General features: G+C 38.7%; 1 protein-coding gene across 1 annotated transcript in view; it reads left to right on the forward strand.

Moving 5' to 3' along the window:
- si:ch211-286b4.4 (SCO-spondin) overlaps positions 1–24098 on the forward strand; it is a 213633-nt gene that overhangs the window by 66078 nt on the left and 123457 nt on the right. Inside the window, exons 41-52 of the mRNA XM_057838220.1 lie at positions 368–474; positions 4707–4860; positions 5250–5349; positions 5502–5665; positions 11011–11247; positions 11325–11497; positions 14391–14511; positions 14819–14969; positions 18424–18563; positions 18795–18941; positions 19456–19575; positions 19943–20098. Coding sequence (XP_057694203.1) covers positions 368–474; positions 4707–4860; positions 5250–5349; positions 5502–5665; positions 11011–11247; positions 11325–11497; positions 14391–14511; positions 14819–14969; positions 18424–18563; positions 18795–18941; positions 19456–19575; positions 19943–20098 — 1770 coding nt within the window. The remainder of the gene's footprint in view (positions 1–367; positions 475–4706; positions 4861–5249; positions 5350–5501; positions 5666–11010; positions 11248–11324; positions 11498–14390; positions 14512–14818; positions 14970–18423; positions 18564–18794; positions 18942–19455; positions 19576–19942; positions 20099–24098) is intronic.

Here is a 24098-nt window from a genome sequence, read left to right on the forward strand (position 1 = left end):
CCCAGTTTTGGCGTCGAATAGCAGCCGTCCACATTGCTCTCCTCTCGGGATCTTTCGGAATACGGTAAAACTTTGTCTTTCCGTCCACCTTCTCTGTTAGTGCAACCAACAGCCACACATGCCTTCACCATTTTGTTTAATCGCCGTTAAGTAGCAGAAAAACGCCGTAAATAGGAGGAATGTATGTAGCCTCAATGGGGAAAAACGATGTGTTGCCGGCCAACATGGTGCGGGGGCGTGGTTTAGGGCTGTGTGTGACGTCACGTGGGTAGGGTCTATAGTCTGACCACCCGTCAGGCACTTATGAAGAATGTTTTGAGATGCTTGTCAGACAGCAACCTTATTTTCTTTTTGTACGCCTCACCAGGGGAGGGGGGGCCTTGTCCGGTCGGACATTATTGCCCCCCGGCCAGTGTCCAACCTCTGCCATGTCCTCCTGGTACTTTCTCTAACCTCACCAAATTAACCTCCCAGGTGACTTTCATTAAAAATCACTCTCGTACAATGTGTCAGCACTTTTGTACAATAGGCACTATCATTAGTAGAAAACCTACTTTAGTTGTTCCTTGTTTTAATTTAGTGCTGCAACGATTAATCGATTAGCTCGAGTAATTCGTTTAGAAAAAAGCTTCAAATCAAATTTTGCTGCTTCAAGTATTCGTTTTATTAGAGTGTTATCGCCGTAATGGTGTGTTTTAAGTGTTGGCATTTAGTTTTATTTATTTGGGTGATTACATTGCCTTTCTAGTGGCAACAGTGAATATGACATAACTCATTTTACATGGCTGAATCCAGTTGCTCCCTGTTAAGACAAACATAAAGTAATTTTGTTATTGTTTTATATGCACTTAATTTAGTTTATAGGTGTATTTAGCCTTTTTTTTGTGGGAATATGTGTCTGAACAATTTGTTAAGAGCATTGTAAAAAAAAAAAAAAAGACACAACCCCCCCCCCAAAAAAAAAAAAAAAAAAAAAATGCGTTTTATTGCATTTAAGATAGTGGACTTAAGCTGTGTAAGTTAGCCAATTGTTCATTTGTTGTACTTAGATTTAGATCATCATTTATTTATTTTTTTATACAGTTTGAGGCTAAGCTCAGGTATTTTTCATGAATGTGCAATCCTGCATAGTTTGAAGACGCACTCAGGAATTTTTATCTTGTATTTGCATTTAATGCTCTTGTGAAAGGGCTATCTTAGCAAGAATTTGTTGTCCATCTCCTTAAAATTTATTCTGCAACTCATTAAATGTTCATAATCCGATTACTCGATTATTCGGACCAAAAAGTTGATACATTAACCGACTATTAAAATAATCGATAACTGCAGCCCTACTTTATTTTATGTTTTGCAGCTTTTTTCCTTGCCCATAGTGCAGATATGTCCAAAGTGCGGCCCGGGGGCCAAATGCGGCCCGTGGTCAAATCTCATCCGGCCCCCAGCCTGTGTCATAAAATCAATAATGTCTGGCCCGCACACAGAAGTAATAAATTGGTCAGCAGTACTGCTACCAGCATATGAAGTAGGTTACACACTAAATGCTGCTCCTCATTTATCCACTAAAAGGCAGCAGCACTCTAAGCAACATTACCCCGCGTGACCCTTTACTCCCAATTTTCTACAATGGCGACAATCAACAAAAAAAAAAAAAAGTTGACTGAGATGGCCGACACCTCAAGGATAGGTGGAATTTGGACTATTTCTTCACTAAAATACGCAAAAACTGTGTCTGCCTCATTTGCAAAGAGACAGTCGCTGTTTTTAAAGAGTTCGATGTGAGGCGATATTACTAAACAAGACAAGCTGACATGTATGACAAGATTACAGGGAACATACGTAGCAAGAAATTGAAGCAACTTAAAGCTAATTTAATTTTACTGCAGCAGTATTTCGCAAGAGCCCAAGAGATGAAAGAGAACGCCACAAAGGCTCGTTGCAAGATTTTGTGGAAATTATTAATTAAAATAAATAATAAAGCAAATGTGATACACAGAATGGCTTGCTAAAATTTGCATAAATATATTGTTCTACGTAAAGGATGTCAGCCAAGGTCGGCCCCTCACATTTTTACCACACCGATTCTGGCCCCCTTTGCAAAAAGTTTGGACACCCCTGCCATAGTGTGTTGTCTGCAGTTTATCTACATGTCTTGCTGCTAAAATGTTGTTTAATAGATAGTCACATTGCATAAGTATGGTTTCCTCATAAATTTTCAGGATAACATTTTACTCTACTAACTATTTTTTTAAGGATATATTTTCCCATGTCCCCCTTCAATCTAGTTTTCCATTTTTCTCAGTTCAGTGTCTTGTTGGTCATAAAGTAGCTATGAAAAAGTCTAACCACCCTTGACAAATGCCATACTTCAGATTATAAAACTTTAATCAAAAATGACTGAAGTCAAAATTGACCAGTCATTCAAATCTGTCACATTCTCGCATTGGGATTTGCGCGCTTTTATTCCATACTTGGTGAAAATGTCTCTCTACACTTTCCCAGCCCCTTGGTTATGCCTAGCCATATACTGACCTGGCTAGCAATCTATACCCTGCATAGGCTAGGTTCATACCTTAGGTCTTAATGCACGAATCCGATTTTTTTCGTGTTTTTCAGACTCGAGTGAGGCATTAATTTGACGGTCTGAACCGGACAAGTCGCATATAAGTTCACCATTTCAGATCTGATCTGGGTCACTTTCGTATGTGGTTTAAATCTGATCTGGGTCACATTTTTCCAGAATGTGGCGGCGGTCTGAACTGTCAAGTCTCCCAAATCGGAATTCATGCAGCAATTACGTCAGCAAAGAGTGAGAGCAGCACGCAAGACGGCAGCGACATAGCTGTTCATTAGTGATAGCGCCTAGCTTGAACTCTGCTTCTACTATGCAGGAGGTGGGCTTGACCACAGTGATAAAAAAATACAATGAAGGATAAGCCTGATAATGCTCGGTTTCTTCCTGTGCTCTTTCTGTGAGAGGGATCCACAGATAGAAAGACTTGTGAGTTTGTATATTGTGACTAAATATCGCCATGTAGTGTATTTGTTGAGCTTTCAGTAAATGATACTGTGGCCATCCCAAATGCATGATGGGAAATGGAACCATGACTGTGCAACGTGCTACCAATTGCTATATCTTCTCTGCGTTTGGAAATAACATAAGGTGTAAAAACAATGATCAATTGCCACCTTGCTTCCCATGATATTTCTACTCATAGGGAGAGGGATTGGTTGGTCTTATAATTGTATAGCGCTTTTCCACTTTTCAAGGTGCTCAAAGCGCTTTACACTACATTGCCATCTACCTACTGGTGACGCCGCACCAGGAGCAATGTGGGGTTCAGTATCTTGCTCAAGGATACTTAGGCGAGCTCATCAGGGTAGAGAATTGAACCCACAACCTCCGAGTTGGGGGACAACTACTCTACCACTGAGCCACGCCATCCACGTGGATTGTAAGGCTTTAGCCAATTAATAAAAGGCACCAAAGGCTGCTAAAGTTCACTCTACTCATTTTGCGCTGCCTTTTATCTCTCTATATAGGTAAAATGGAGTCATTACAGATTGAGCGCGACAATGACTGAGAGGGTCATGCAGCGCATGCATTAATTGCGCTAAATATTTTAACGTGACACATTTAAAAAAATTAATTGCCGCCGTTATTAGGATAAATTTGATAACCCTACCTTAAGCCTAAACTAAAGACTGGATGAGTGTAACATATTATGTCTGTGATGTTAAATACAATTAGAAAACGATAAAAAAAATATATATATACATATATATATATATATATATATATATGTGTATATATATATATATATATATATATATATATATATATATATATATATGAAAAAAAGGCATGGCCGATATTTTTTTGCCGATTCCGATACTTTGAAAATGACGTGATCGGACCCGATCGATCGGGACATCTCTAATTGTTGTCAATGTTTTCGATCACTTCTTTGTAATTTTAGGGTCCTTACAGGTCACTTACTGTTGGTTTTAGGGCATTATGCGTAGCTTCCTGTTCATTGGTCACTTCCTGTTGGGTTTTCATTCGCTGCCATTGACTGCGCTAGAAGTCCAATCCATTTTGACTGGGAGGGGCGAATGAAAGAATGTGACTGCGGACATGAGAGTGAGCCAAGTAGAGTAGTGCACACTCGTTCACACAAATCACAAATATCCGCTTTTAAGGCGTCCACGTCAATTTAAAAGCGTGTTATTTTGTATGTACAGTATAAATGAGCAATGTGCTTGTCAGGCAGAACAACTCCGCGGGCCAAGTTGGACGCTATGGCGTGTACGTTTGACACTCCTTGTTTAGAATAGACTACATATACACTATACTAACACATCTATAGAAGACAAACTGATAAATATTAATTTAGCTACAGTCATTGGGAGAGCAGATGTGTGTGCAAACTACAAAAACATTATTTATTTATGCATTATGTATGTAATCAGTTACAACTGAAAACGATTGTGTCCCTGTGTGGTATTACATACTTGTCCATTATAGTTATTGTAAATTGATTCCATTCTCCAGCTGTGCCTCACCACGTCTGTAGTACTTATATTAATGGTTTTCATGATGATAGCCAATCAATATTTAGTGATTCGTCAATGTTACGATGAGGCTTTTTTACTAGGTCTTCGCTTTTTGATCCTTTGCTTTATATGCCACCCTCATCTCCTCTCAGGCGGATTGTGAGCTATGCCTCCCTGGTTACTACTGTGACGCTGCGGGCCTCTCGGCGCCATCCGGAGAATGCTGGGAAGGTTTTTTCTGCGTCAGGGGTGCAGTTAGGCCTGATCCATCTTCGGGAGAAGACGGCGGAGGACTATGCCCGAAAGGTGTTCAACATAAATGTTTGGACAAATGTTACTTATAATGAGGTTCACCAGTTTAGTTATTTTAGAGTAGAAAGGCTAAGATGTTAGAAATCAAATTGTGTGTATTCTAAGGTGTTGTCTACACAAACATTGGCACATATGGTGCATAATATCTTTTCTAAGGAACAAAAGGAAAAATTAAGGTGAAGGGAAACGATGCGGCGCATAATGTCGTTCAGGATTTGCATAAGCCCACCGCCCGCGTTCTGAGTATGTAAACAAAGCTCTTCTTCAAGTTAATAGGCCTAAACATGAGCAGCTGCTGTGTTGACAATGGAAATCGTTGCGGTTTGTGAGTGTCTGTGCTTAAATGTGCGTCTCTTTCATGACTCTGGTGGACACACAACTAGGTTATTATTGTTCTGAGGGCTCTGCAGCTCCTCAGCTATGCCTCCCGGGAACCATCAGTACAGAGGACGGCCGTGCCAGCTGCATCGCCTGTCCTCAGGGGTAAACCTGCTCATGCAAGCCACACACAATCACTGTAAACACAATATTTGCACAATGGACTATAGGAGTGCTTTTAATGATATAATAAAACTACTCTGCACATTACTTTGACCCAATTTCAAATATGGAAATAATTAAACATTTTTTGACAGGTTCTATTGTCCTGGAAGCAATAATGCTTCATTCTATGAGTGTCCAAAGGGTCATTACTGCCCAGTTGAAACTTGGTCCAAATTCCTTCACCCATGTCCAGCTGGTTCCATCAATCCCTTTACTCGAATGGCTCAGGCCCAGGACTGCCTACCATGTCCGCCAGGTCAAACAAACTCTTTTCTGAGAATTATTGTTTGTTTTGCTTTTTATGCTAAAATTACATTTTTTTGATTGACTGACAGACCACACTACACTACAGCACACACTACACCAGAGCCAAAGGCGGGTGGTAACTAGGGATGGGAATTGATATGATTTTTACGATTTCGATTACATTATCGATATTGCTTAACGATTTTATGCTTTATTGATTCTCATGTCGATTCTAATTTGGGGAAAAAGAACATGGCATCTAGTTTGTTTAATCAGAATTCACAACCTTACAAACTCACAGCAAGGTCAAAAGAGGCCCAAAGCCTCGATGTTTAACTGTGGCAATATGTAACTGAGGCAAATAGACAAGAATGTGTAACATTTTACTGAAACATTTTTCTAATAGAAAAAAAAAAAAAAATCCTCCTTTTTAAAAGGACATATGAGCTGATAGCACTTAAAAATAACGATAAAAAAAAGATAAATACAGTCAAATACAACAGAACAGTGCGTAGGGCAAATGTGCAAAATTAACAATTCTTTTGCAGAAAAATAAGCATGTCTGCTTTTTCAGGTAGGATACGTGGACTTATGGTTTCTCCAGCAGTGGAGAACATCCTCTCAGATGGGATGGAGAAAGCCTGCGCGCACAGAAAGTGTTCAGCTAGTCCAGACAGCAGGGGCAGAGTATCTCTTTTGTTGTCCCAAATATTAACAAGTTTATAATTAGGTTGGTGTAATTACATAAGGACTAGGGTTGTTCCGATCATGTTTTTTTTTTGCTCCCGATCCGATCCCGATCGTTTTAGTTTGAGTATCTGCCGATCCCGATATTTCCCGATCCGATTGCTTTTTTTTTTTTTTTTTTTTTTTTGCTCCCGATTCAATTCCAATCATTCCCGATAATTTTTCCCGATCATATACATTTGGCAATGCATTAAGAAAAAAATGAATAAAACTCGGACGAATATATACATTCAACATACAGTACATAAGTACTGTATTTGTTTATTATGACAATAAGTCCTCAAGATGGCATTAACATTATTAACACTTTTTCTGTGAGAGGGATCCACGGATAGAAAGACTTGTAATTCTTAAAGGATAAATGTGACTTTGTATATTGTGACTAAATATTGCCATCTAGTGTATTTGTTGAGCGTTCAGTAAATGATACTGTAGCCATTTAACTGTTGTGCCCAAATGCATGATGGGAAGTGCAACCATGACTGTGCGGAGTGGCACCAATTGATATATCTTCTCTGCGTTGGGAAATAACATAGGGTGTTAAGGAAAAGATCAACTACTACCTTTCTCCCCAACATTGCTTCCCATGATATTTCTAATTGTAGTGAGAGGGATTGTAAGGCTTTAGCCAATTAAAAAAAGGCTCCAAAGGCTGCCAATATTCTCTCTACTCATTTTACGCTGCGTTTTAGCTCTATATATAGGTAAAACGGCGCCATTACAGATTGAACGCGACAATGCGTGAGTGGGTCGTGCAGCGCATGCGTTAATTGCGTTAAATATTTTAACGTGATTAATTTTTTAAAAATTCATTACCGCCGTAAATGTGTTAAATACAATTAGAAAACGATTTAATAAAAATAAAAAAATAAATAAATAAAAAATTACAAACAGGCATGTCCGATATTGTTTTGCCGATTCCGATACTTTGAAAATGACGTGATCGATTGGGACATCTTTAATATGGACGGTTGGATCTCATACAATAATTGAATAATTACAGTACATCGTCTTTCATGCTGAATTGAGCGTGCGTAACATGCGTAAATTACGTGACGTAATTCATGCTGATAGTAATCTATAAGAGAATCAATAAACTTCCGGGAAACGGTTCTCGATTCCCATCCCTAGTAGTAACGCGTTACATTTACTTGAGTAACCTTTTGGGAAAAGTGTACTTCTAAGAGTATTTTTACCAAGCCATACTTTTTACTTTTCTTGAGTAGATTTTTGAAGAAGAAACGCTACTCTTACTCCGCTACCTTGGGCTACTCTAGTCATTACATTTTTCATCTTTATTCTACATATTAGATTTGACTTTTTTATCCACACACACACAGTAGCTCTACCAGTTTCACCAATGAGACGTCGCAACATTAATCACATGACTCGAATTATACCAATCGGACCCAAGCTTGCCATTCAATAATCATGCAGGCCTGTTCAATCACGTGACGTCTTTAAAGCACCGTAAAAAAGTAAAGCATTTGACATAGTGCGCTGCCAACAACATGACTCGAAAGCGTGGATTTTAACCTCTCTCAGTTTTATTTGGTACCGATTGACCACGGAAAACTGAAGATATGATCCTTTTAATTTCACAATAGGAAGTATGAAGGAAATATTAACTATTCAAAAACTGGGAACTATTTTCTCCACTAGAGGGCACTGGACAAATGATGCTTCAGTTCTGTAAGTTTTTTTCTCTTGGCTCACTCCTAATGGCGTACCACAAGCAACACGTCACTTCTGCTCATTAATATTCATGACGTTAGCTACTGTTGCTAAGGGAGGACATGCCACCGTTTGTCCCCAATAGGAAATGAATGGAAATCATGTACGAAGGATATGTTTATAGAGCTAAACCTACCAATTCTTTCCGAAAATGATATATCTGCTGCCAAATTCACATGCAAAGATGTGGAAGAACATAAAAATGTTCTGTTAAAGAGATGGCTTGAGCGTTGAAGGCTGAAAAAGAGGGAAAAAATGAGCCGACCTTAGCATAGCCTTAGCTTTTTAAACGACACCTGTTTCTTACGCGACTGAAATTTACATTCTCCTGTTTCAACAAGCTATCCTTTACCACCAGCCCTGTCTTTCTTATATATTATATCCTCTGGTTGTCCTACGTCTCTGACCGTTCTTGGGGGTAAATTATATTGTTAGTTTTGTGTACCAATCGCAAATGCTACTCAGTGACAGCCAACGTAGACTTTTAATTTTTTCATTGATAACAAATGTTAATTCTACAATTTATTTACACTTCCTCCTTACTAAAGTTGTTTTTTAGAAAAAAAAAAAAAAAAAAAAGGTAACAACAGTGGCAGTCAGATACCATTTTAATTCTTTTCAGGTCATTCATTGTCAGACAGAAGCAGCACGGCAGAACGTCACGCTAAAAAAATAAGTTAAAAATATGAAAACGGCTTACCTCTATGTCCTCTGAAAGACCACGCCAACCCAACAAAATGTTTACTGCATATGAAATGTGAATGGATTCACCGAGTTGTCGTTAAAAGTCCGCGCAAGTTGATTCAATCTTCACGAGTTTCTGGTTTCGGGAAACGTATGAAGAAAACATCTTTCATATGTCGTAATGTCTAGAGTAGGGCTGTTAAACGATTAAAATAATTAATCGAGTTAGTTACAGCTTAAAAATTAATTAATCGTAATTAATCGCAATTCAAACCATTATAAAATATGCCATATTTTTCTGTAAATTATTGTTGGAATGGAAAGATAAGACACTAGACGGATATATACAGTACATTCAACATACATACATATGTACTGTATTTGTTTATTATAACAATAAATCAACAAGATGGCATTAACATTATTAACATTCTGTTAAAGCGATCCATGGATAGAAAGACTTGTAGTTCTTAAAAGATAAATGTTAGTACAAGTTATAGAAATGTTATATTAAATCCCCTTTTTTCGTTTTAATAAAATTTGTAAAATTTTCAATCAAAAAATAAACTAGTAGCTCACCATTGTTGATGTCAATAATTACACAATTCTCATGGTGCTGAAACCCATAAAATCAGTCGCACCCAAGTGCCAGCAGAGGGCGACAAAGCACCAAAAAACACAAGTAACAAGTGGACATTACACTGTGCTGTCATTTTAATCTGTTTGAGTGGGGCATGTGCGTTAAATGCGTCAAATATTTTAATGAGATTAATTTAAAAAATTAATTACCGCCCGTTAACGCGATAATTTTGACAGCCCTAGTCTAGAGTCATTTCTACAAGTTCCAGAAAAGTAATGTGTGATCGGCTTGTTCGTTTTTGAAAGATTACCGGAGTAAAGTAGCAGAATTAACATTGTTTCTATGCAAGGGGCGGGTCTATAATGTCGCACTGCTGCTTTACGTCCGCTTTTAGATGTGACCTCACGGTCTAAAAATAGCATGCGTGTGGTACACCATTACATCTGGCTTGCCAAACAAAGTTGATAAGCAACTCACTCAACCGTGAGTTTGATGAGAGAATGATACGAATGACAGATAAAGCCGTATTTCAGGCTACTTTGGGAACAGAGACATTTAAATAGCAACGTACATAAATATTAGGGCTGTCAAACGATTAAAATTTTTAATCGAGTTAATTACAGCTTAAAAATTAATTAATCGTAATTAATCGCAATTCAAACCGTCTATAAAATATGCCATATTTTTCTGTAAATTATATATATATTCTGTAAAATAAATTGTTGGAATGGAAAGATAAGACAAGATGGATATATACATTCAACATACGGTACATAAGGACTGTAGTGGGCATTTCACTCTACTGTCATTTAAATCTGTCTATGCTGTCCTCACTCCGAAGCGTCTACTTTTTCCAAAGCTAGACAGTTAGTGAACGACGCCTCAATAATTCTTCTTCCTTTTTCATCTGACTTATTAATAAAATGGCCTAAAACCATTGTCCTCTTTAGACCGTCGTAAAACTACAAAATAAAAGTACACAAGCATTGCATTAGCAACAACGTTAGCTTAGCACGCTATACAGGTTCACTAAACATAAACAAAAAGCGTCTCATACAAAAAAATATAACATTTCGCTTACTAACATAATATGTACATTCTTTACAACAACCATACTTATGGACAAATCTTGTCCAAGGATCATATAAGCACAACATTATCAGCCCGAGACGTCGTGCAGCCATAATGAACTGGTAAGAAAACAATAAACCATGTCGCAAAGCGACCACAAGAGTTCGCTGTTGGACAGCATAAAAAGCCTTGCTGTAAAACTTACCAAAAGGCAGAATACTTTCTGAGCGGGACATGTGCGTTAATTGCGTCAAATATTTTAACGTGATTAATTAAAAAAATTAATTACCGCGCGTTAACGCGATAATTTTGACAGCCCTAATAAATATATAAAATAAATAAATGCAAAATTGAAATAAAAATGAAATTAATGTAAAAAAATGACACATTCAATTATTTATTTGTGTATTTATTTATTCCGTTTTAGCATACTGTTTCTCCACACAATTCTATCTCCTACCATTGCCATTACCCATTAAAACAGATCACTATCATATTTATTTCATTTTAAATACTGTCTTTTTTTCTTGCCCTTGTAGGTTTGTTCTGTGCGTCACATGGGTTGGCTGTTGCATCAGGCCAGTGTGTGGCTGGTTATTACTGCTCCTCCGGTGCTTGGTCACCCACACCGGCTGATGACGGTTTGACAGGTGACCGCTGTCCTGAGGGCCATTATTGTCCCCAGGGCTCCTCCACTCCATTTCCTTGCCCCATGGGATATTACAGCAACCGAAGCGGGAACAGTCAAATATCTGACTGCCTGCCTTGTCCTCGAGGTCAGCACTAGTTAATCACATTGTGCAGCAATTAGTAATTTAGTTGACAGAAGATGTGCTGTCTGCTCTCCTTTTAGGGTTTCTCTGCACCACCAGAGGGCTCTCTTACCCTTCTCTCATTTGCACAGAAGGGTCCTTCTGTCCAAGCTTCAATACATCATTACCTTGCCCTCTTGGACACATGTGTCCATATGGATCTCACAGACCAGTACCCTGCTTGCCAGGGACCTTCCAAAATTTACCAGGGCAGGTAAGTAGGCCGTTTATAAATCTTCTTGATCACACGTGATATGGGGACCTCCAGGAGGAAAAAAAAGACACACTTCATTATCGTACCATAAACATTGTATAATAAAGGACATAAACTGCAAAATGTGTAAGCTATCAAACCAAGCTCATGTTTTTAGATAACCGTTTGCGATACAAAAATTAAAACTAAATTACTTGACATAATTGTATGTGCAAGGTGCATCTGTATTTGAAATTATACTAATACTAAATGGATCAGGCCAAATTAAATTGGAGAAAAAAAAGAAAAAAAAATGTTTTAAATATGTTATTCTTTTAAGTGCTTCTGATTAAACACAAATGGTGCTCCGCTATTAGGTTGTTCGGGTCATTTTTTGCTTTGTTTTACTATTACGTTTGTTTTTGTTTTGTTTTGTTTTTGTATTGAGCAGAAGTCCGGCTAGTCTGGATTAAAACTGATTTGGGTGAGTGGTGTTCACTTAGAGTTGGCCCAAATCAACAATACATGCCCTGAAACCTCCTTTCAAAAGTGATAACTTTCGGATAATGTGAATAAATACCTGTGTAATTGTGCTATAAAATGTGACTATGAAAATATGAGGGGGGAAAAAATCTACTAGAAGTTTTTTAACTTAATTTGGGCAGTCAGTGAACACAAATAACAAGCATGAGAACATATTTTTGATAATCTACTGGATCTAATCAACATAACGAGCACATTGCCACGATTGACAATGGACTATTGGGAAAATGAACAATCAAGGGGGACGGTTAAATTAAAAAAAAAAAAAAAAAAAAAAAAAAAACTTGTAATCACTACGTAATCTGAATGTCAAAAATTGTTATTCGATATTTTCAACGTCCTATGGTATACTGGGGGCGGGTTTCAATAAGCTTCGGCTTCTCCCGTCTGCCCTTTTCTTTTCGGGTTGAATTAATTGTAAACACATATAAATGCTGTATGTTTGTTTGGATTTGTCATGCCTGAAGGGAAAATAAATAAAGAAATAATAATAATTATAAATCGGGCTCTAATGGTAAAAAAAAAAAAAAAAAAAAAAAAAAAAGTGTCCACCTTATAAGTTATTTTTCTCTCAGACAGTTTTTGAGATATTGGACTTTTTATTGCACAAAACAGCACTGCAAATTGTAATAGAACACTGGTTTGTAATTGAGAATTTTTTTGATGTGCTGTGACTGACTTCTTACGGTATTCCATGACATTTTACTCATGACAATTGAGGGAATTGCATTTCTTGTTTGTGAGCAATATGTGAATTTCTGTGGTCATACTTTGTTGTGGAATAGCAGTTGGAGGAAATCAAATTAACATATCATTTTGTAATTTAGACACAACAAAAACATCTTAAAGGGGAAGTTCAGAATTTTTTACATTAAGATTAATCTTCAAGTTAGCGGAGTTTTAATCCGTCGGTGGAGTTGATTTCAACAAATTCTGTGCAGTTAGTTAGTTATTTATTAGTTTCAGGGCACTGGAGTGGCTTAGCTAGTACTAGTTAATGAGTCCGTCCTCGCATGCCAATAAAAGACAACATGTGTACCCATGAAAATCCCCGATGACTCATGCAATCAGTAGTGTTAGCTATATTTTCTGGATGAAGTTATTAAAACTTACCGTCACATGTCAATAACTGCAGTATGAACAGAAACATTTGTAGTCCAGTAGCTCTATAGGTAACTGGCTGCAGAGCGGAGTGATATTTTTTTCCACCGGTATGTCATAGCCAGCAGAAAGTATCCACAGTTTATATTGTTCCTCGTTCTTCATAGGGAATTTGTGGAAACTCTCATTTGCCCATTTCTTCTGTCTTTTTCAACAGTCTCTAAATGCATGTTTTACTATTTTGCCATTCTTCAGTCAAGACTCTGTAGACTGATGCTGCATTCAAGGAAGGGGGGGAAATCAGAGTTTTCCCACCTCCGACCAGGATAAATATCATTGGAACTCCACTCGAACTGGGGGGCCCTAGTTGCAAAGTCATAAAAAAGTACCCCGACTTCACGCGTTGCTTCAATCAGACGCCACTCGACAAAATGCGCTGCCCATCGAAAAGCAGACCGTCAGTAGTAAACTAAAGAAGGCAGTTTACAGTGTGGTTATTTACCTTAGCTGTCGTTTTTCCGCTATTATTTGATCGCTTACGAGAAGCCATATTTGCTGGAGGTCAACATCTCTTTTGATAGCCAAAATAAAAAACGCTTGGAACGCTTTGAGGTCGCAACTAGTACCATCCAAGGGGGATAAGTTCGACTTCCCACCTTCCTCGAATGCAACATGAGCATGAGTGGCCGAAGCACTCCTTTCTATTGTGGTTGCATTACACATAAAAAAATAAAAATAAAAAGTTCCGCAGAAGGGTGTCGCACTAGCTTAGTCACTCCAGAGCCCTGAAATTAAGAAATAACTAATAAACTGCACAGAATTTGTTGAAATCAACTCCACTGATTAATATAACCCCCACTAACTCAAAGATTAAGCTTAATGTCAAAAATTCTGAACTTCCGCTTTAATGACCTCATATTTGCTTGACAGATTCATGCAAAAAGGATCATTATTATTGAGTAAAATTGGAGTTTTTAATAAACTCTATGCTATGAATCTCACTATATTATGCAGGTGAGTACATATAACCTTTTAAAATCCTTATAGCTTGTTAGACGTTTTAATAGTCCACTCAGAAGAATGTTACAGTTCCCCAGAAGTCAAAAGAGATCATGTTGGAGCATCTGCAAGTGCGCCACAAAGTTTATAGTTCACACTGTGCCTGCAAAACGAGCGACTCAAGGGTTCACGTCTGTCTGTTGTAGCAAACATCTGCTCGTTGTCGTAATATTTTTTCCCAGTATGCATTTGCAAAATTGTCTCTCCACAGGCTGTGTGTGTTACATGCCCAGCAGGATTTTACTGCGCCGACTTCATGAATGTCGAAACAGGCAATATTTCTAGGAGCCGCACTCCCACGCTGTGTCCTAAAGGACACTATTGCCCACCAGGTATGACACAAGCCATTGTGACACACTCATGACAAATTTACAATATTATCAGACCATGTAGGACAAAAAGGAATGGCCACATACTCAAATAAAACAATATGAAATACTTTCAATGCTTGCGACATGGGGGTAATTTTTGTTTTTTGTTCTTTTAACACCCCCCCCCCCCCCCCAAAAAAAAGGTGGTTGTATCAGTTAATGGCTCATTATTAGGCAAATGGTTATGATCAAGCTAACGATTTTCGACTCAAACTCATCTGTGCTGTGTAGTCCCTAATCATCTGCACGTATGTTATGCTATCATCAGGGTCACAGTCTGGTGTAGCATTCCCGTGCCCGCCTGGTACCTTTAGTGGCCAGATGGGCTTGTCCAGTGAGCGGGGCTGTGAATTCTGTCCTCCGGGAGCTTACTGTGCCTCTTCTGGACTGGAAGCCCCTAGTGGGCCCTGCTCTCCTGGGTAAAACTGAACACATATCATCACAATTTAATGACCCTAGTATAAAAGCAAATGCAGACAAATCTGTGGAAACTGTTACCTGTATGAATTAGGCTAACACAAAATGTGAATCACCATCTGGCTAACAAATTGTATCAATGATGCAATAGCCATTTGAACACAAATAGTACAGCAATAAAAGTAGACATTTTACCATAATCAAGCCCCTTTCACAAACATATCCCGGTAAATTCCTGTGTAAGGTGACACGGAATTTACTCGCGTCATTGCCTTCACGCATGTAGAGATATCCCGGGAATGAGGCCGGTTGGACACTTTCACAGACTTGTCCCATGTTGTCTTGTGGTGCGATTTTATAACCCAGACATTACGTCATTTTTGGTCGGCTTCGGCTGTTGGTCAAATCGTGTTTTGTTACAGAGCCGGTTGTGGGAGCGTTCCCGATGTCGTAGCCAGTGTTGTTAATCTTACATTAAAAATGTAATTAATTACACTAACAAATAACTTCTCCCAAAAAGTAATTGAGTTAGTAATTCAGTTAACTGAATGTAAGAGAAATTATTTACCTGGCAAAGTAACTGTTGTTACTTTTCATGTTTTTTTTTTCCATTCCCAAAAAAAGAAAATTTTAAAAACCATAGTAAACTTTGCTATGTTTGGAAGTCATTTAATGTTTTAATCGACCGTTAAAGTTGTTAAAATTGCTCCCATTATTGCATTAGTTCCCTTCTGTCTACTTTCGACATGTGAAAGTTTTAAAACCGTTTCATCCTTTAAAGATAGATTCAAGTCAAGATTTTGCCGATTTAGAAGTATTTTCGATAAAAAGTTACTTAGGTTCTCTAGGAAGGCTCAAGAGTCTTCCTGAGAGGTCCACTGCTTTAATATGGCGGCTGTTTACTAATGCCGGCGAGTCTATCATTTTGCATCTAGTTCTCTATACATGTGCCAAGGCCGCCGTTTCTGTCATTTCGCATCCAGTTCTATATACATGTGATATCTACCGTAGCATCATGTGGCCGTAGGTTGTAGGCTGTCGGCTACAGTCAGGTATTATTGGAGCCACCTAGCATCGTATTTGCAACGATGTCACAACTCCTTTCCCCCCTCCCCAATCCCGCTCTGCTCTCTCATCTCCGTGAGTTTGTGAATCTCTGACTTTTCTCCCGTTATTCAACCAACGTAGTAAGGCGTAGTAACTCAGGCCTTTATATCCTCATTAACGGTAACGGCGTTGCCAAGATGAGAAAAGTAATTAATTAGATTACTCACCACTGAAAAAAATAATGCCGTTAGTAACACTATGATACTCTAACACCATTATTAACTCATTCACTCCCAGCCAAAAAAAGTTAGTTCGTATCTTTTTCCATTCTTTAGAAATCAGCATTAGAAAATAGTTTAGTTTGAGCAATTTTCCAATTTCTGATGAAAAAACAGAGAACTTGAGCTTTTTGTGAAAGCATACATTTCAAACATAACTTTGACTTTAACACAGCTATTTTTTTGCTTTAGTTACATCCCAAACATCTGAATGTTTTCCTTTTACAAAATAACCTAAACAACATACACAAATAAAGCTTTTGATAGCAAAGTAATCATTTATTTACACATAACTGAGAGATAACGCTGTTGTGACTGCGACGGGGGGGGGGGTAAACTCTTCCCTTATCACCGCCTGTCTCTGCTCGGCGAGCAGCACGGACTCAACGGCATCGTCCGCTGCACTGGTGGTCCGGGTCGTTCAGCTCAGTCGTCCAGCGCCGGGCATCCTGGACGTCCGTTCGGTCATCTTCCGCCGGCTCCCCCGGCCGTGCAGCCCGGCCGTTCCTTCCATTAATTCGAGTTGTGGGTCTTACCAAATGCGCTACTGCCCTCCAGTGGCCAGTTTTATTGCTTTAAAATGGATTTTCAGCGCTGTGCTTTGGAGCTAAGTTGAATCAGAACCCAGAGATGTCTCTTGTGAAAAAAAAACTTTGGGACGCTGAAACAATTAAAAATAGAATGTATTTATACGTTTTTTGGGGCAAATGAGTTAACAACACTGGTTGTAACTGCCGCCAATTCAAGCTCATCAAGACTGCATTTAAGCCCAGGCGATCCAAGAGAAGGGTGTCGCGATATTAACTTGCTGGGCGCCATTGGACACTTTCTACTCTCGAATTTTGTGCATTTGCTAGCTTGTTCGTTGCTGCCATTGTTTAGAAATCCCCTACGTGGTGCTGGTATTTAAGTGTATTTGTTTTGTTGTCTTATTGGCTCTCTGCCTTCCACTTAGGATAGTATCATTGATGCCCATTGACCTACTGTCACATACCCATTCTGTTTTCCCCCCTTTTCTGCGATCACGTGTATTTTTGTTTGTATTTATTAAATCCTTAAACATCCCTCCATTGTTTTCTGCTTTGAGGTACAACCTTGTTTCCGCAGTTGCGGACCCTAACATCGGCAACAAAATAAACCACACATTTCCAAAGATGGACGATAGACTCTTTTCCTCAGCTTTACGATCCAGTAGCAAGTTGCTATGTTGATGATTGCGATGTTTGTGTACCGCTTTTTGTCTCACTGCGAAAAAAGTGAATGTGACGATTGGCCCGCCATGATAATTACGTCATCAGCCATCGTGCTGTGACCCGGGAATTTAACGCTTGCTTTCACATACGCCTCGTCCGGGAAAGTCCCGGACATTATACCAGGACGCGACCTGTTAAATGTCCCCGCTTGATCTCCGTGTCAGTGGACCTGGGAAATTGCTTTCACACGCAAGGCCTTAAATCCTGGGATTTAAACAGTGTTGAAGTGTATGTGAAAGGGGCTTTACTGGTGAATCTTCTTTATCCTCTACAAAAAAAACACTATTATTATAGAAGCTTACGGAGTCCCATACAGTAGCTTAGTAAAACAACTTCATATGTGGCTACAGGACTGTATCATGCTGCCCTTAGGTGGCCAATTTATGCACAACAGAAGAATGATTTAATCCTTATGCACAGACTTTAATTCTGTTATCTAAATTCGGTTTGAGTATATTACTATACAGCATATCCATAAAGTACCATAGTATAATACTGGCACTATTGCAAACTCACAATGGAGATTAATGGCATTTCAATTCTGTGGAATACAGAAAAATTTTAAAATATCAGTATTTTGAGTTACAAGCGTGTCATGAAAATAACTGTTCTAACATCTGAAGGCCCTACTATTCTTTCGATTAAAAAACAAAAAAATTATAATAATTTTTGGATGGTTACTTGGTTAAAAAGTTTGAAAACAATGACTTAATCAAACATATTTCATTCATGGTAACTTTAATAACACCAGAATTCATGGAACAAATCGAGTTAACATCCAGTCAAGCAACGCTTTTTTTAAAATGTAAAGGGACTCTCTGTAAAGGCAATCTGTCGGCACTAGTATACTGTACCACCTACTTTTTCTTCAACTCTAGTTACCTCTGCATCCACCGGTCTGTCTCTGCCCAACCTGAGGATGGACCAACTGGGGGTCGCTGCACTGCTGGTTATTATTGCCCACAGGGTACCAATGTTATGGTTCCATGTCCTGCTGCTACTTTCAGCCCCATAGAAGGTGACCCATTAGACAACATGACAATAAAAACAAGCTGCTAAAGGTGTTTAGATCATCATGTTTATGTCAAGGTGCCACAATATGTTTTTCATCATCCAATGCTATTCTTGTACACTTTAAGTCACTAAAAACAATAGTCCATTATAAATGGAGGGGGGCATAAAACTATTAATTTCATGCATGTTGCTCTGACTTAATCATATCCAATTTTATTGTGATTTTTTTTTTAAGGTGCAATGTCTATCAGTGACTGTCAGGTTTGTTTGCCTGGTCACTATTGTGCCCAGGTTGGCCTCCCATCCCCATCTGGACCCTGCAAGCCTGGATTCTTTTGCACATCGGGCTCCAAAACTGCAACCCCTTATAGTAATATCACAGGTAACGTCAATATGCACGTCAAAACATTTTAGGCATACAATACTGATGCTTTTCAGATGAGGACATTTACCGTTTAAATTGTATAACAAGCCTCTAGTGCAGGTCTGTCCAACCAGAGGCTTGCGAGCCATATGCGACCCAGTTTCATGAAGCTAATTCCCCAAAAATCAAGCTGAAAAAAAAAGTCATGACAACCCTCATAGTGCAATAAAGTTTAATTTTATAGCTTCATAATTCAGTTTGACTTTATCAGGATTTTAAGCAATATACTTTGCACTCTTTTTCGAACATGTTTAAAAAATACATTATGTAGGCTATAGATACCAAACTTATATGACTTAATATTTAATTTATATATATATATATTTTTTTTAAATTCAACATTAACCAAAGTTTAACCATTGACTCATCCACACTACTTCTTCTTAGTAGTCAATTTCCCCTTGGAATTTCTTTTCAGTTAATATAATGAGTAAAAACATCTGATAAAAGCTTATTGTCTCGGGTCCGGTAGGCAGCGTGTCTCCATCTGCTTCTCCAGGTCAATCAACGCACGGTCAGTTCCATGGGGATGTGTGCCCTGCTGGCTACTATTGTGTTGAAGGGAGCACAAAACCAAGCCCTTGTCCTCCAGGTAGGAAATTCATCACCTCAGTCGATAAGAAATGTGATTATCCTGAATTAGTATCGGACCGCTCCGACCAAATGAATTTCCCTGAACCCTGTCAATACTCCCATAGAGTTTTGTTTTGTGGATGACAGTTTGCTTGTAACATTGCTCTGTAACATACAATGCCATAAACCCACCTAGATTGTAATGTATTCTGAATCTTAAAAGGAGGCCATAAAACCTAATGGGAGTTCAATAAAGCCGCCAAATGGTCTGTGAGCTACTAAGTGAATCAATACAGCTATCTTGCAGAACCAGACACTGTAATGTTCTGTTGTTTTGTGCATGTGTGTATGCTTTGATCTACAGTACATGACCACTTAACTTCCAGGCACTTTCCAAGGGAGGGCTGGAGCTGAGTCAGAGGCTGACTGCGAAGCTTGCTACCCAGGGTCCTATTGCCCATCCTGGGGACAGACCTCTGTTGACCTCCAGTGTCCTCCAGGCTGGTTCTGTCCATTGGGTGCAGTATCTGCACATCAGCCAGGTACTGTCATTTGATTTTGAAACTCATTTTTTGCACTATAAGCCTTAATACATAATTCTGAAAAGTGTTTCATTCTTTCATTAGAATGGCAAAACATCAGAAGCACCGCTTAGTCTGCATTCAGACTGCAGGCATATCTGATTTCAATCTGTTTTATCCTTAAATCTGATTTTTAAGGTTAGCTGTTTTTTTCAGCAAGTGTCCAAATCGGAATTTGGCCTGTTCACATTATTGACCCATTTGACGAGTTGCTGTGGCAACAAAGGTGTCATCCAACACATGTAGTGATTGACGTCGTACAATTGCGACAGCGGCAACAAACGTGCAACATCTACAAAGAAGGGAACCCAAGTTACTATTCCATTGTATTGGCCAGTATACAGCACTTTACCTAGCTAACAAACATTGACATTTCTTATAATACCTATTTATATGTCCCTCTTCACTTTTTTGAGACTAATTCAAATAAGGGACACTTGTTTCGCCCTGCCACACCTTTTGTTGTTGTATTTATATACTACTGCTTTCCTCAGATTGTTCCATTCTTTTTAACCGGTCTGCGCTTCGATTGGCGCTCTGTGACACATTGGGTTTTCCGTTGTGTAGAGCAGGGGTTCCCAACCTATTCCACTAAGGCACACTGTGGGTGCAGGATTTCATTCTTACCAAACAAGATGACAACACTTTTTCCCCAATCTGGTGTTTTACAAGTGCAATCAGTTGATTGCAGTCAGGTGTGGCTTGTTTTAGCAGAAGCCTCATTGGTTCAACTGTCTCTGCTGGATCGGCTGGAACAAAAACCAGGACCCACAGTGTGCCTTGAGGACTGGGTTGAAAACCCCTGGTGTAGAGTGACAGACAAATCCATCTGAGCTGAGAACGGTGTTACCAATTTGGCAACGTTCTCGCTAAATCTGGCGACTTTCCAAGGCCTCTTGACGTTTTTTTTGTTAAGAGCGACTGGCAACAAATCTAGTGACTTTTTCTGGTGTGTTTTTTTTTTGTCTTTTTAGCTAACTTTTTGTCTCTCCCACGACGTTACAGTGATCCCTCGTTTGTCACTGTTAATCGGGACCAGAAGCGACCGCATAAAGTGAAAAACTGCAAAGTAGGGTTACCCCCTTCCCCATTTTTAACATACATTTTTGTGTATATATATATATATATATATATATAAAAAACATCAAGAAGTGTATAGAAAACCCTATAAACGGAAATGTTAATATCATGACATTAAAGGATAGTTTGAAACATGTAAATAAAATAATAATATAAATAACATACATAATATAATGTATAAATAATACTGTCAATTTTCACTGTCTGTCACATGATATACAGTGGGGCAAATAAGTATTTAGTCAACCACCAATTGTTCAAGTTCTGCTACTTGAAAAGATAGGCAAGTAATTGTCAATATGGGTAAACCTCAACCATGAGAGACAGAATGTGGAACAAAAAAAACAGAAAATAACATTGTTTGATTTTTAAAGAATTTATTTCCAAATTAGAGTGGAAAATAAGTATTTGGTCACCTTTAAAAACAAGCAAGATTTCTGGCTGTCAAAGAGGTCTAACTTCTTATAACGAGGTCTGAGGCTCCACTCGTTACCTGTATTAATGGCACCTGTTTTAACTCATTATCGGTATAAAAGACACCTGTCCACAAGCTCAGTCAGTCACACTCCAAACTCCACTATGGCCAAGACCAAAGAGCTGTCGAAGGACACCAGAAACAAAATCGATCTGGGGCTCCATGCAAGATCTCACCCCGTGACGTCAAAATGATAACAAGAACAGTGAGCAAAAATCCCAGAACCATACGGGGGGACCTAGTGAATGAGAGCTGGGACCACAGTAACAAAAGCTTCTATCAGGAACACAATGCGCCGCCAGGGACTCAAATCCTGCACTGCCAGACGTGTCCCCCTGCTAAAGCCAGTACACATCCAGGCCAGTCTGCGGTTCGCTTAAGAGCATTTGGATGATCCAGAAGAGGACTGGGAGAATGTGTTATGGTCAGATTAAACCAAAATAGAACTTTTTGGTAGGAACACAGGTTCTCGTGTTTGCAGGAGAAAGAATACTGAATTGCATCCGAAGAACACCATACCCACTGTGAAGCATGGGGGTGGAAACATCATGCTTTGGGGCTGTTTTTTTGCAAAGGGACCAGGACGACTGATCTGTGTAATGAATGGGGCCATGTATCGAGAGATTTTGAATGAAAATCTCCTTCCATCAGCAAGGGCATTGAAAATGAGACATGGCTGGGTCTTTCAGCATGACAATGATCCCAAACACACAGCCAGGGCAACAAAGGAGTGGCTTCGTAAGAAGCATTTTATGGTCCTGGAGTGGCCTAGCCAGTCTCCAGATCTCAACCCCATAGAAAATCTGTGGAGGGAGTTGAAAGTTGGTGTTGCCCAACGACAGCCCCAGAACATCACTGCTCTAGAGGAGATCTGCATGGAGGAATGGGCCAAAATACCAGCAACAGTGTGTGAAAAGTTTGTGAAGCGTTACAGAAAACGTTTGGCCTCCGTTATTGCCAACAGAGGGTGCATAACAAAGTATTAAGATGATCTTTTGGTATTGACCAAATACTTATTTTCCACTGTGATTTGCAAATAAATTATTTAAAAATCAAACAATGGTATTTTCTGTTTTTTTCCCCCACATTCTGTCTCATGGTTGAGGTTTACCCATGTTGACAATTACAGGCCTCTCCAATATTTTCAAGTGGGAGAACTTGCACAATTAGTGGTTGACTAAATACTCATTTGCCCCACTGTACCTCCCTTTATGTGGTTTCAATCCAACTCGCAAAAATTGGATTTCTGTGCTTTGTGACTCTTCAGACTACTAAAGAGATATCCAGTTTCAATCTGGAAGGGCTAAAAATCGGATTTTGGCTTCCAGTCTGAAAAAGGCATTAGTGCCCTCTTGCATACCAACTGCCAAGTTACATTCTCTTCTTTACTGACGCTGGTTATCCTCCAAGTGTACTAAAAAATATGTGTTCCCTAAGGAAACACTGTACAGAAATGGAATTTACTTAAAACAAAAACAATAATCATCTATACTGGCCTAATTGACATCTCAAAGAATTGTAGCTAGTTTGGAATTATGGCTAAAAAGTTCAACCTTAGTTTTATTGACTTTTCCACATTTGTGTAGGAGAATTTGTGAGAGTTTCTGTAATACAAAACTTTTCGGCTACTTTTAAAAGAAAAATAATGTCAGGAAAAACCTACTGAGCTACAAATCGTACTAAACATTCATTCATTTTGAATTCAGTGTGAATGATGGTGTCACGTGTGTGCAGACTCCTATTTGACATGAATTTTAATTCATAGGTTCAGTCCAACAAAAGTCACTGTCCAGTAATGAGGCTATTGATCGACTGATTGATTGATTGATTGATTGATTGATTGATTGATTGATTGATTGCATTTATTTCGAAAACATGTATCACATTATGGATATACAAGAATCTAAACAAAACATAAGACTCGAAAAGGAGTAGGAAGAAGTAAAAAACTTATATGAATCCTACCCCTTTGTCGCTACATAATCATCAGCATGAATCGGACAAAACAAATACAATTCACAACAGTTCAATAATGCCTAAAGAACAATGGTTGGCATCACTCAACATTTTCTCAACATAAATACTATAATTAATTTGTATAATTACAGAAATGAGGCTGTATATACTTGAGCTACATTTTTTCCCCCCCTTCAGTTCAGTAGTACAGGTTAAACGTCACATTTGTGCATGTGGGTCTGGTGACAGCTCTTTTGAATGGCCAATAAATAAGTTAGCTCAAAATTAAGTTGCATGCACATGATTTATTTTTCAAGATGTATTACAGTTTCCTTTCTTTCACAGTGAATCTTAATGTTAATTACAGGCATAAAGTATGTGGGTGCTACTGATCTCTGAATGTGTTGATCCAAATTAGGAATTGGTCTCATTATTTTGCTGGGCTATTAA

The sequence above is a fragment of the Corythoichthys intestinalis genome, chromosome 6, assembly GCF_030265065.1.
Source record: "Corythoichthys intestinalis isolate RoL2023-P3 chromosome 6, ASM3026506v1, whole genome shotgun sequence".
In the NCBI taxonomy this organism is placed as follows: domain Eukaryota; kingdom Metazoa; phylum Chordata; class Actinopteri; order Syngnathiformes; family Syngnathidae; genus Corythoichthys; species Corythoichthys intestinalis.